Genomic DNA, 14,470 nt, shown 5'->3' on the forward strand with positions numbered 1-14,470 from the left:
ATTTCACTCATATGTAGGATTTAAGAAACAAAACAGATGAACATAGGGGAAGGAAGGAAAAATAAGATAAAAATAGGGAGGCAAACCATAAGAGACTCTTAAATACAGAAAACAAACTGAAGGTTGCTGAAAGGGAGGTAGGTGGGGAGACGGGTTAAATGGGTAATGGGCATTAAGGAGGGCACTTGTTGGAATGAGCACTGGGGTTATATATAAGTGATGAATCACTAAATTCTATTCCTGAAACCATTCTTATACTATATGTTAACTAACTTGGATTTAAAGAAAAGTAAAAAATAAATACATACATACATACTGAAATGAGAAAAAAAGAGCTAGATCTTCATCTTCCACAGTAAGTAATCAATATAAACTGTAAAACTAAAAACTCAAGTGGTTACATTTAGAGATAACACTGTAAATAATTGTTTTTAAAGCTATGAGAGTTGAAAGTAGTTACCTCTGATAAGTGGAGGATGAAGAAATGCTATTTTTCAAAATTAGCTTTGACTACTTAAATACAATGAATGTATAACTGACAAATACAAAAACTGGATTTTCAAAATTTTATCATAAAAATGGTGAGTAGTCAGAAATTTTTAAATGTTTACAAAATAAAATCACTCTCAGTCTTATGTACTTCTTTTGGAATAAAAACTAACTGCTATACATGAGTTTGTTCTAAATAGGTACTATTCTACTTCTTTAATTTATTTAATTCATACCTATTTTGCAGACCCTTTCTCAACATTGCTAGAATCTCAGGAATTCAGTTATTTCAGGTACTTACCAAGATGCTGACTTATGAGTAATATAGCAAATCTTAGTCAGCAAAAGTTCCAGCAGATACCCTCGGTGAGAGTCTCCCAGCATATGCAATTCATCCACAACCACCATTCCTAGATTTTACAAAATTTCACAATTTCAAGAAAAATTTTAAAAGACCCAATATCTTATACAGTAAGTAGCTGTCATTACTATAATATATTGCAGGTGATACAAATTTCTAACCCTAACACAAAAATTAGATTTCACATAGTAGATGATCCTTTTTCAAGACATTTCAGGCATCATAAGTGGTCCTACTATAAGTATTCTGGATCTAAAAATCAATGATTAGCTAAATCAGGGCTAACTCAGAGAAAACTGCCTCTTATTACTCAGACACTTCTTTATTGGCAACATTGTAGAAATGTATGTACAATAAGACATCAAATACATTTATGACAGTTACTCAGTGTGTTGACTTTTCTATGGGGGAAAACAGCCAGGGCAACCATACTGATGTTAGGAAGTTGCTTAGAAAAACAAGATCAGATCAAGAAGAAAGAAGTGATTTTAAGAGATGTTTTTGTTGGAAGTGATAGGCTAGTGAATCACCCTACTACAAAACATAAATATGACCGTAATTCCCTTCTTCACTACTTAGTGAATTAAACCAGTCTGTGCACTTGGAATAGTGCTCAAGAATTATTGAAAATTTAGTATCAACCAACACCTCCTTTAAAGGTCATCATGTCATGGTTTTCACAGGCAATGGTATCCTCCCTACAAATCTTGCCCACCAAAATCAAGATCTTTCAGGTCTATTTCCTAATGGCATGATGTTCCTTTTCCTCATTGGTAAGCTATCTCAAAATCATATGGCATGATAAGTTATTTCAACATTTATTCACTCACTCATTCAAAAAATATTTATTCTCCCTAGTGTGCCAGGCACTGTGCTCAATATATTAGATATAAGACTTAATAAGATTCTATTGCAATCCTCAACATATTTATAATCCAATTGGATCACAAGTAATAAGACAATTCTGATACAAATTGGTCAATGTGATTTCTCTAAGCTTTATAGAGCAGAGCCATGTCTTATTAATCTTTGATTTCACTCCTCACTCCTACCCTACTCCTACTTTACCATTTAAGTTCACCAGGATCTCAATGAATAGCTAACTGATATTCCTGCTGCTTCTGTTGCTGCTACAACCATTCTCTTCCTATTGCTACCTCTACATAGACTTTCCTAAGAGGTTATTAAAGAAAAAAAAAGTATTAAGGTAGAAAATCTTCCTAGAGTCCTAAGTTCAAATACAGTGTCAGCTTCTATAGCTCCCTACCATTTCCCTGCTAAATGGTAGCCTCTGAGAAGAGGCCAAATCTAGATATCTTAGCATTAGAACATGATAATGAATATACATACACAGTAACTGTGGATATGACAGAACCAGCCCCAGCATGCTTCCTTCTATTCTTGGTAAAGTTTAGACGGAAGAGAAATAATGAGAAATGACTCGAGGGCTCAAGGATATCCTCTATGTTTTGTAAAGTATATACAAGGAAATAGTCAATTAACAGCAGCAGGACACAATTTTTTTCTTACACAGAGTTCCTAACATTACAGATGCCAATTCTCAACTTCAGAAATAGATGACAGACAGTAAGAAAAAACATGGGACATGTAGAAATCACAAAAGCTCCACTCCATTCCAACAAAAAATAGCAACAGAAAGTATGTGCTTATTTCCTACTTTTCTTACCTAATAGGTCCATCTTATTTTCCTCTATAAGGCGATTGATTAGACCATTGGCTCTCTCAATGGTGCAGACAGCAATATCCAAGGAAGAGAAATGCCTTGTGGGGGAGGCGCTGCCCATATAACCGTCCACATTTATTCCTACTTCCTGAAACAGACTCTGAATTGAGTAAAAAGGAACAATACAGGTAAAAATATTTGAAATTCATGAATTGTAGATTGGTTCTATTCCACGACACAGACATAAGTATCAAAAGATATTTATTAGATTACTGTTGGTTGCTCCTAGCCAGGATACACTGGTTCTTTTTAGAATCATATACTAAAAATATGAAGTTTAGAACTGACAAAACTCAGAACAGAGATTTTCTGTTAAGACAAAGCCAAATAAAATTAAGTATGCCATTTTAATGATAGCATTAAGGCAGCATTTCCTAGAGCTATTTATAGAAATTAAAATTGGGGGAAAAAAACTACCTTAAGCACTAAATTTTTATTCTAAAAACATGCAAGAAACTAGGTCTTTTTTTAAACACTAATGTAACACTTTAAGAAACAAATTTATACTTCATGAAAAAAATATTCTTACTATCCCACTAATTTTTTATACAATGGAAGTTTTCAAAAGTCAAATGCAGTGGGACTTTGATGTTAATTTTCTTTTAGTTTAAATTGTAACTAACATACCTTCTTAATAAAAAGGATCCTTTCATCATTTTGTTACTTTGGTCTAAGTTGAGAGGATGTGGGACCAGCTTTGTTGGCTATTTGGCCTCTGAAATAACTGTTAAAAAGATTTATAGAACCATTGAACTTGAGAGCTGTTCATTCAATAAAATGTTTCTGAGTGTTTATTGAGTTAACCCATAGTTTGAGGGTTAACATCCTCATTTTAAGAATGAAAATACTGATGCCCAGGAGATTATGTGCCTGGTCTGAAAACATAGTTAATGGCAAAACTGGGACTAGAATCCAGATTTTCTGGACCACCAGTACAATAGTCTTGCCTTTCCAACACGGCATTTTTTCACTGCAGAAATCACAATAGTAACTTTATTCTACTTAATGAAACACTGTATTTGTAAAAATGGCTTAAAAACCAGTGAGTATCATACAAATAAAAAACATTACTCATTTTTGCAGAATAGAACAGACCACAGGCTTGAAGTGGTATATGATTCTACCTAAGCACCAATGGATTTTTTTCTTCTTCCCTTAAATATTCCCGAACGGCTCTCAGGATAGGATATGTTTCTGTAAATACCCTTTCCTTTCCACGTTTCTCTCTAATCCTACTATTCAGCTAAAATGATGATTTTTAATTTATGACTCAGCATGAGTATTATGTTTACTTCCTAAGGGAAAGTTTATAAATTTTAACACAATTTCCAATCATTCTTTTGATTTGATGACCCTTTCTCTTTTATGCAATATTTTTAAAGTTTCTCTTTGGGGCGCCTGGATGGCTCTGTCAGTCGAGTGTCCGACTTCAGCTCAGGTCATAATCTCGCAGTTTGTGAATTCAAGCCCCGCATCAGGCTCTGTGCTGATAGCTCAGAGCCTGAAGCCTGCTTCGCATTCTGTGTCTCCCCATCTCTCTGCCCTTCCCTGCTCATTCTCAGTGTCTGTCTCTCAATAATAAATAAATGTTAAAAAAAATTTTTTTAATAAAAAAAAAGTTTCTCTTCATAAATGGTCAACTTTCAAAGCAACACTGGGATGCAATAAAAGAAACTTATTATTAACACAGCCCCAATAACAGGTCTTATCACAATAATGTTCTTAGTATAAGAACATTACCTGGAGATAGTATTTCTTCTCTTTAGCCACAGAGACAAAGGGCAAAATAAACAAAGCTTTCTTCCGCATTTCCAAAACCCTCTTCAACATAAGTAGTTCAGCAACAAGAGTCTTTCCAGCACTTGTCGGAGCTAAAACATATTATTCCATAAGGTTATCATAAAGAGAAGTAATATTTGACATACTGCACAAATAAATGTTTTAAACCACATCCAGTAACTACAGGGCCTAAGACTAACCTATCATTAAGGCCCCTACTAGCATTTGAAAACTTTATGTGCTTAAACCCCACTGACTTCAAACCAGGGTTCTAGATAGCCTCACACAGAAGAGAATTATTAAACAAATCCTTTTTGGAACAATAAATGATGAATATTGAGTCCCTAGTTTGTATCTAAAGATCCTTTCCTTTAAGTACTGAATGGTTAAAAGCCTTGCTTTGAGGAAGGAGATAAACAACTTTAATATATTGTGATAGGAACTATGATAGAAGCTGAGAGAGAAGAGCTGTAACAAAGTTTATGGAAAGGAAATAGAAGTTATGAGAAGACAATGGAAGAGGAAAGGAATGTCAAGCAAAAGAAACAGCATGTGCAAAGGCCTGGAGGAAAACCTGGTAAATTCAGATGACAGTAATTTAGTAAGCCTGAAATAAAATCAGTAGGAGTAAGAGAAGATAAATGAATGTGCCACATGAAAAAGAATTTTATAATCCCACCACATAAGGACTTTAGAATTTATCCTGAAAGCAACACAGAATGATGAGTTTCATAAAAAGGAGTGGCAAGATCATGTACTTTATAAAGACCACTTTGGGTGCAGGGGCAGAACAAAACCAGAGAAAAGATAAACTAGTTATAAGGCTACTCCATAATCTAGAAGATGATAGCATAATCTACAAGAGAGAGGATAATAAGCTAGGTTATGTACCTAAAAACAGAGAGTAGTCAGAGCCAAGCTATTTGGGATAATACACACTGGACTTGGTAATTAATTGATATAAGTTGGTGACCAGAGATACGAATGACACTCAAGTTTTGGTTTAAGCAGTGGAAATGGTCAAGCCATTCTACCACTATCACCAGTTAGCATTTATTGTGTACCTTCTACGTGCCAAGAACTCTTCTAAGCATTCTCTCATGCTTTCTATTAATATGCTCTCTATTAATTGCCACAGGCGGCAAGTATTAGTTTTCAAACCCAACCAATCTGATTCCACAGTCTGAACTTATTTCTAATGATAACTATTTGCTGCAGCCATAAGGAAAAACCTGGATCACTCACAACTTCAGAGAAAACTGATACAAAGAAAGTGCATCTTACCAAGTAAGTTCTAAAGTCAGCACAGCAAAAAAATTAAGTAGTATGAATGTCAGAGTTGCTCTTGAAAGCCTATATAAATCTTCTATAAAACAAATTACATGCGGTTTTGTGTATGCAACCCTGTAAAGCGAGTCAATTTATAAATAAATAATGTATAATGTTCATACACCGTAAGGCAACTGAGATCAACGGGGTGGGGGGGTGGCGGGGAGAACAGATTTACATTTCCCTTGCACACTCACCCTGGGACATGTTTGTTGAGAGGAATGGCAAGCAGAACAGCTCTCCTCAAATTGTCTGCTTTTGGGGGCACCTGCGTGGCTCAGTCTGTTGAGCATCCGACTACGGCACAGGTCATGATCTCGCAGTTTCTGAGTTCAGCCCCACATCAGGCTCTGTGCTGACAGTTCAGAGCCTGGAGCCTGCTTCGGATTCTGTGTCTCATTCTTTCTCAAGCCCCTCCCCCACTTGTGCTTTGTCTCTCTCTGTCTCTCCAAAAGTAATGTAAAAAAAAATTTTAATTGTCTGCTTTTTTGCTCTCTACCAACCACCAATATAATGGAATTTGCATAATTTAAGTATGTATATGAGACTCCACTTTTCATATTTTAAGACTTAAGACTTTCTCTAGTTATAAATCACTGTCTCATTCACTTTTTAAAACTACCTCATAACTACTACCTTTTAACTACTTCATAACTACCTCAATAGAGTATCCTTTACATTCATGTCTTTAAAGTAATAAAGAAATTAATTTGCACAAATTTTAATACCTGAATAGACTAAATTCTTTCCTTCCAGGACTTGTCCAAGCAAAAGGCACTCTGCCTGCCATTCAAACATCTTTTTTACACCAAAACTGTGATATTTCTCCAGAACCGCTGCAGGAAGTCCCCAGTTTGCCAACAGCAACTTGTCCATTTGATCGTCAGAAACTGTCTGCTTGCATTCCCCTTTCAGGAAAGAAAAAAGTAATTAAGAATGTAATCTAATGCTAATATATGACTTCAGTAGTCCTCCACCGTGTTTTGGAATCCCTGTGTGTTGGAGTGAGGCTATATAGAGCATATCCTGACATAAAGCATTTTCCTATATAAGGATCTGTAAGGAGTCCTGGGCACTATTGGGCGTTGAGCCTCCCACAGATGATTAGACTGGCCACTAGGAAGTTGTTTCTGTAAAGGTCGAATGACCCACAAACCACTTGAATATTATCACGAGGCTGTTGCCCAATATGCACGTCCATGTCCTAACAGAAAGTGACCTTCCACACCAGTCAGGGGTCACAAACTGAGAAAGGGAGTAGAAGCCTAGCAGGCTGTGCAAACAAGCAAGCTCTGTGCTGTAATTACGTACACCTCCCGACACGTGGCTGGGCAGAGCTGCCCACCTCACCCGCCGCCCCCAGAGAGCCAGAGAGTACCTGCAGCTGCTGCTGGCGGGCGACCGAAGTCCTTCAAGCAGCGCCCCAGGCCTGGGGGAGGACTCAGCACCGGCCCTGAGGGGAGCAGGGGGCTGTCATTACTGTCACAGCAGCTTCCCGAGAAGGAGTCCGAGCCTGATGCTGAACGTCGCCGTTTCGCACTCCAGCGCGGAAGATTCATCGCGAACTCTTCTTGGCCATTCAGGGAAAGCCACAGTCCCAGCGTCTTCCCACACGGTAGAAACAGGGCCTGATGACAGGTGTAGCCACCATCTTCCCGCCACGGTTTTCAAACTCAGACCTCCCAACCCGCGCCGGAACCATAGAGTTCTCAGTGGTGAGAGTATCCTGAAAAACCATAGAATCGTGGGGAAGGAGCGTCTCTCAGTGGTGTCCTAGACCTCCAGTCTCTAACCTTCTTTGTAGGTTAGGGTCAGAGAAGCTAAACTGGGCCTGGTTGGGGGGCGGGGAGGGGGGAGACTCGGTATATATAACCTGCACTTATAATCGGGTTAGCCTAAGCACTTTTTTGGGTCCATTTCTGATTTGAATAGCAAGATTTGCTAACTTCAAAAAGTGAGTTGCCCTTTATAGGTAGATCAGGGAAATAACTCTTCTTAAAGTGTTGTATTAAAAATTATAGCAGATTATGTGTGCAAAATATTATACAAGTGAAACCTCGGGTTTCTAGTGGAGCATAATCAGCCGCTCTCGTAGTGTATGATGGTGTGGCAGAGGCTATTTCTGCAGTTCCTGCTGTGGCCATCACACTCTGACGAATACATGACGGCGAGTCGGGGACTGCTGGCAGATAGACCCCTTCGAAGTCTGTATTAACGCTGCAAAGAATGGGCTCTGAATGTGTCTGGGTGATCATTCTAAGCCAAGAGCTTGTTGATGGACCTGTGCTCTACCTTTTGGCAAGGTAGAAGCAAACGCATTCTGGACGTAAACTGTGGCGAGTTAATTACCTAGTTGCATAATTAGTTTTACCAAGCAAATCTAGTAGGAGAAAGGCCTGTCCTTAAGAGGCTGCGCTATTCTATAGCACTAACGATCTCAAAAGGGCTGGTCGAGTAGAAAAGATTGGTTACACGCCTGGGAAATAGGCACTTTAGAATTCTATGAAAACCTACCTTATTAAAAAATGTTTTTTAATGACGATATTCTAAAGTTCCACAAGATGGAGACATTACTCCACGAAGGAAACATTTTTCCTTGTTCTCTTTTATGCAAGTTCCCTGCATTCATTCTCTCAACCATTTATTGAGTACCTTCTGTGTATGTGGCAGGGAAATGGCAGGAAATGGTTCCTGCTCTCAAAGAGAAAGAGCCTAGAGAAAGAGACAGACATTAAACAAATTAATAATTTTAAGTTGTGCTAATGTTCAGGCAGAAATGAACAGTGTTATCAAAGAAGTAGAAAGAATCCTAATTTACATTGTAGTCATGGAAGAACTTTATGAAATGTCCTATAGCATAGAGGTCAAGAGTGCGATTCTGGAGCCAATCAGTCTAAGTATGAAGACTTTGTAACTGATTTGGGGCAACTTGCTTAACCTCTTTGTGCATCCATTATTTCACGTATATGACAGTGACAATAATAGTAAACTGGTTTTTATGAACATTAAATAAGTCAATATGGGTAGAATGCTTAGAACAGTGCCTCCCACATAATAAACGTTCTAATATTTCTCCAAATATAAACCCAGCATTTTAAGGAGAGTAATAAACCAAAAAAAAAAATTCTCACAAATCTCACATTATTTTTATTATATGAACTATGATCAAATGAGGAAAATAATTAGGAAGGAAATGCAAGAAATAGTTCATGTCATCCCAGTAAAAAGCCTAGAGAATATTTTCAAATTTTCAAACATTCAACAACTGTTTCTAATTTTTAAAAAAATCTTAAAAAAGAAAGCTACTTCTCAAAACTATTTTTTTAAATATTTAAAAAAAATTTTTGTGCTAACAGGTATTGTAATAATGTTAATACACCAGAAGTGTTTCCCATCTGTCTTTTAATTGCATCTGAGCTTGTGTTCCTTAGGATTTTTATTTGTGGTAATTCTTCCAGGTCTGAGTTAATTCTGTGGTAATTCTTCCAGGTCCACAGGGAATGCCTGGCTGTCTCAGTCGGTAGAACATGGGACCCTTGATCTCAGAGTCATAAATTCAAGCCCCACATGTGGTATAGATTTTATTTACAACAAATAAAAAATAAATAAAATCTCCCAGAAAAAAAAAAAAAAAACATGTGCACATATTTCTGGCAGTTTCTGGGAGACATCCAATTCTGGACCACTTGAAACTTAATCTCTGGGTTGATTTTTTTTTTTTTTTTTTTTTTTTTAATATATGGAAGTAGGAGAATGATGTTAGACACTCAGAGCCAGATTTGGACAGACTTCCATCCTCACCATATCAATCTGCAGATCAGACATTTCTCTCCTTTACTTACTAAGGGTGCTGCTTCTTGGGTTTTGACTTTATTTTCTTAGATCTTATCTCTCACCTGTTAGGAGCCCCAGACTCCTATCCCAGAATACATAATCCATTAAAACCCACACCCTAGATCACCATGGATCAGCAGACACCACTATGGAAAACTTTGGTTCTAGTGTTTCATTTGCTCTTTTAGAATGTTTAAGTATTTGATTGACATTTATGTCCTACAAGGAATTCTCTGATTTTTACAATTTTACTCAGGAATTTTATTAAATATATTTCTTATATAACATCCAGAATTTTAAGAAGTGTGCTACACTAGAAGTGGTTTCTTGTTCAGTCTAATATTTCTGAAAACAAAAGCAAAGGAAACTCAAATAACAATTGATATACATTCAAATATGTCATCTGATTATTTTAGTCTGTACAAATAATAAAGTGATTTTTCCATTGAAATTGCAGAGGTTATATAGAAAAATAAAATTTATGCAAACTACATTTGTGAATTAATTAAAACAAAGTCATCTACCCAAACTGAATAAATTCTGTGCTTCTCACGTGGATGGAAGTGATTTGCAAAAAGGAGAAACCAGAAAATATCCAAGATCAGAAATGGGATGCAAGTGGTGCTAATTGGAGCTAATGTGCTCAGAATAAAGGAGATGCTAATTAAGAGGATTTTCTCTTTGAAGTGCAGTGGTTCTCAACTGGACAAGGGCAGTTGCACATTAGTATCCCCTGGGGAGCTTTAGAACTATTATCCTATGCCTAAAGACTCAGCTGTAATTGGTCTGGGATAGAACCTTAAAAGCTCCCCAGGTGTTCTTAAAATGTTGCTGGAATTGAGAACCCCTGGTATAATCCAAGGGGTGCTGCAGACTTGAATTCAGGTAGCTTCTGTGAAGGTTTAATAAGAGGCTTAGCTGAACAAGAAACTCTGAAAAAGACCTATTTCTCCACAGTGTCCAAAGAACTGGTAGAAATAGCTCGCTTATGGATGGGGTCGGAAGCAAAATTGAAATAACTCCAAAGGTCTAGGTTAAAACATCAGAAAGCCAACTTAAAGATAGTAAAATGAAACTGTGAATGCCTGAAAGAAATTGACTTACAGAAATACGTAAGAACATGAACCTATAACTTCCAAATTTACATATAGGCTGTTCTCCCACTTCTCACATGGCAATACTATCGATTGCTTATGTAGTAAAAACCAAGCAGACACTATAAGGAAGAGGGATAAGGAGTAAAACTAGGAATCCTAAGGATGTGATTTTTGGAGTAGAAATAGCCTTTGATTAGATGGGGAAATGGGTGAGTACTCTGCCAGGGAAAAGTTACCAAAAGGAGCCCTGGTGGATCAAGCTCCTGATTGGTTTGGTTGGGGTGGGGGGAGTCAGATCATACCTAAGCTAATACCCCAGGGCTACCACTTGAGTCTCTGAGTGTACAGTTTTAAAATCAGCCTTTTTTTTTTTTTTGCCTGCAAACTTTTAATTTATTTTTTATTTTTAAATATAACTTATTGTTAAATTGGCTAACATACAGTGTGTAAAGTGTGCTCTTGGTTTTTGGGGTAGATTCCCATGGTTCATTGCTTACATACAACACCCAGTGCTCATCCCAACAAGTGCCCTCCTCAATGCCCATCACCCATTTTCCCTTCTCCCCCACCCACATCAACCCTCAGTTTGTTCTCTGTATTTAAGAGTCTCTTATGGTTTGCCTCTCTCCCTCTGTCCTCTGTTTGTAACTATTTTTCCCCTTCCCTTCTGTTAAGTTTCTCAAGATCCAAATATGAGTGAAAACATATCTGTCTTTCTCTGACTGACTTATTTCACTTAGCATAATACCCTCCAATTACATCCATGTTGCTGCAAATGGCAGAGTTTCATTCTTTCTCATTGCCAAGTAGTACTCCATTGTATATATAAACCACAGCTGATGGACATTTAGGCTCTTTCCATAATTTGGCTATTGTTGGAAGTGCTGCTATAAACATTGGGGTACATGTGCCCCTATGAATCAGCACTCCTGCATCCTTTGGATAAATTCCTAGTAGTGCTATTGCTGGGTCATAGGGTAGTTCTAGTTTTAATTTTTTAAGGAAACTCCACACTGTTTTCCAGAGCAGCTGCACCAGTTTGCATTCCCACCAAAAGTGCAAGAGGGTTCCCTTTCTCCACATCCTCTCCAACATCTGTCATTTCCTGAGTTGTTAATTTTAGTCACTCTGGCTAGTATCAGATGATATCTCAGTGTGGTTTTGATTTGGATTTCCCTGATGATGAATGACATTGAGCATCTTTTCATGTGTCTGTTGGCCATCTAGATGTCTTCTTTGGAAAAGTGTCTATTCGTGTCTTTTGCCCATTTGTTCACTGGATTTATTTGGAAAACCCGAAAGAAAGACTCCACCAAAAGGCTGCTAGAACTGATACATGAATTCAGGAAATTCACAGGGTACAAATCAATGTACAAATATCGGTTGTAATTTTATACACCAATAATGAAGCTACAGAAAGAGAAATCAAGAAATTGACCCCATTTACAATTGCACCAACAACCATAAAATACCCAGGAATAAACCTAACCAAAGATATAAAAGATCTGTATGCTGAAAACTATAGAAAACTTATGAAGGAAATTGAAGAAGACACAAAGAAATGGAAAAACATTCCATGCTCATGGATTGGAAGAATAAATATTGTTAAAATGTCAATACTACCCAAAGCAATCTACACATTCAATGCAATCCCAATCAAAATTGCACTGGCATTCTTCTTAAAAATCAGCTTTTTGATTCCGAGGATTTCTCTAGATGTGACTTTATTTTTTTCTTTTATACTCTCAACCCCACCCTTTTTCTTATTTAGATGAAATCTTCCCCAAATCAACAGCAACAAACAGGAAAAATGAGTGGAGACTTGCTTATATCCAGCTGCTTTGGTGTAGGGTAGAGGATGCAGGCCTATTTGGGTTGAATTTGTGTTCCTGTCTTCTTTTTGCATTTCCCCGTTGCCTCTTTCCCTAATTATCTCCCCTCATTTTCACTTTATTTGCCTGTCTATCCTTCTCTTCCTGTTTACCTTTGATCACTATGAAGATAGTATACCCTTATGCATAATGCAAGGAAAAAATTTATCTCTAATAAACTCAGAATCCTCCATGGAAAGACTTCCTTTATGATAAAGGGGACCTTACAGTTACCTATAATTCTCATGTTAATAAAATGGCCCTTAAAGCGATTCACAGTTGTCCTCAAGTGTAATTTTTATATAGATTAGAGAATCTTTTGAGCATGAATTGGTAAATAAATATATTTCAAGATTCCATCTTTCTTCTCTAAAGTGGGACCAACTTACAAAGATCACATCTTCACCGCCCATTTTGATGGTGTGCACATCCTGGGTTACATCAATGGCAACTCTAAAGGACAAGGACACAGATATTCCTCTCCTATATCACCTTACTTGCAAGGGTAAAGTAAAAGTGTCATGAGTATCTCATCTGCCAGACTCAGAACATACTGGAAAATCTCTGGAGCATGTGACTTGGATTGGACCATTCTCTAAGGCAAGTGACATATCATTGAGGTGTAGGTGTTTTAGCCAGTTCAGGCTGCTATAACAAAACACAGGGATAACATAAATTTTTCTCACAGTTCTGGATACCGGAAGTTCAAGATCAGGGTGCCAGCATGTTTGGGTTCTGGTGAAAGCCCTCTTCTGGGTTGCAGAATGCTGCTTGTTGTATCCTCAAATAGCAAAAAGAAAGAGAGAGATCTCTCTGGGGCTCTTTTTATTTGGGTATTAATTCCATTCATGAGGGCTCCACCCTCGTGAAGGCTAGGATTTCAACAAATGAGTTTGGAGGGGATACATTCAGTCCATAACAGAAGGTAAAATGTCCCTTAGTCAATATGAAAAGTAATGGCTCAGCCCAACACAGCAGGCCAGGCAGGTAAGCTTCCCTGAACTCCAGTTCACCAAACTAGAGGCAATGTAGATGGCAGACTTAGGTTTGAACCCCAGAGCCACCATTTTCTAGCATTTTTACCTTAGGTAAAATTAACTTTTTTTAACCCGTTTTCCTTTTTTAAAATTGAACTGATAAAAATGCCTATACCACAGCTTGTGGTAAGAATTATATTACATATAAAGTGCTTAGCATCACACTTGGCATGTAATTAGCATCCAGTAATTGATAGATATTATTAATCTTCCTCTGAGGTATATTTAACATAGAAAATCCTAGAATCAATGAGAAGCCTAGCCTTTTGAAACAAAGACAAGTTGTAATATTCAGATTCACTATTATTATTATTATTTTTAAATGTTTATTTATTTTTGAGACAGAGAGAGACAGAGCATGAACGGGGGAGGGGCAGAGAGAGAGGGAGACACAGAATCGGAAGCAGGCTCCAGGCTCTGAGCCATCAGCCCAGAGCCCGACGCGGGGCACGAACCCACGAATGTGAGATCGTGACCTGAGCTGAAGTCGGACGCTCAACCGACTGAGCCACCCAGGCGCCCCAAGATTCACTATTATTTTTGATGAGCAAGTTTTCTCAACCTTGGATAGCTGAATGCTATTCCCTCTCCCTAAAGCACTTTTATCCATTTCTTCACTCAGAGAGTTTCTAGTTACTCTTCAGAGGTTGGCTTAATGATTCTTCCTCAAAAAGAAGCCTTTTCTGACTCCAATAGGACCTGAATTTTCTTATTACTCCAAAATAACTGTATAATTAATTGTCTTCCCCACTAGATGTAATCTCCATAGAGTCAGAGATTATATCTATTACGATTAACTCTATGTACCCTGCTGGTGACTACTGAAGGCTTCAGGCTTTCCTTCCCTAAATCTTCACTGCAATTTTTTGAGGGAGCTATTCATCTCATCTAGTTCTATCAATTATTGAGGGAGAGACATTTAAGTCTCC

The 14,470-nt window shown here is 37.5% G+C and overlaps 1 protein-coding gene across 2 annotated transcripts in view; it reads right to left on the bottom strand.

Moving 5' to 3' along the window:
* Positions 1 to 9,700, bottom strand: part of POLQ (DNA polymerase theta) — a 133,079-nt gene extending 123,379 nt beyond the window's left edge. For both annotated transcript variants that reach the window (XM_045502192.1, XM_045502193.1), the window contains exons 1-7: positions 9,599 to 9,700; positions 8,217 to 8,414; positions 7,081 to 7,428; positions 6,431 to 6,610; positions 4,335 to 4,465; positions 2,538 to 2,694; positions 791 to 899 (exon numbers count right to left, since the gene is read on the bottom strand). In XM_045502192.1, the coding sequence (XP_045358148.1) occupies positions 791 to 899; positions 2,538 to 2,694; positions 4,335 to 4,465; positions 6,431 to 6,610; positions 7,081 to 7,261 (758 nt within the window). In that variant the 5' untranslated portion in view covers positions 7,262 to 7,428; positions 8,217 to 8,414; positions 9,599 to 9,700. The remainder of the gene's footprint in view (positions 1 to 790; positions 900 to 2,537; positions 2,695 to 4,334; positions 4,466 to 6,430; positions 6,611 to 7,080; positions 7,429 to 8,216; positions 8,415 to 9,598) is intronic.
* Between the last annotated feature and the right edge of the window lie 4,770 nt (positions 9,701 to 14,470).

This window comes from Leopardus geoffroyi, chromosome C2, assembly GCF_018350155.1.
Source record: "Leopardus geoffroyi isolate Oge1 chromosome C2, O.geoffroyi_Oge1_pat1.0, whole genome shotgun sequence".
NCBI lineage: Eukaryota > Metazoa > Chordata > Mammalia > Carnivora > Felidae > Leopardus > Leopardus geoffroyi.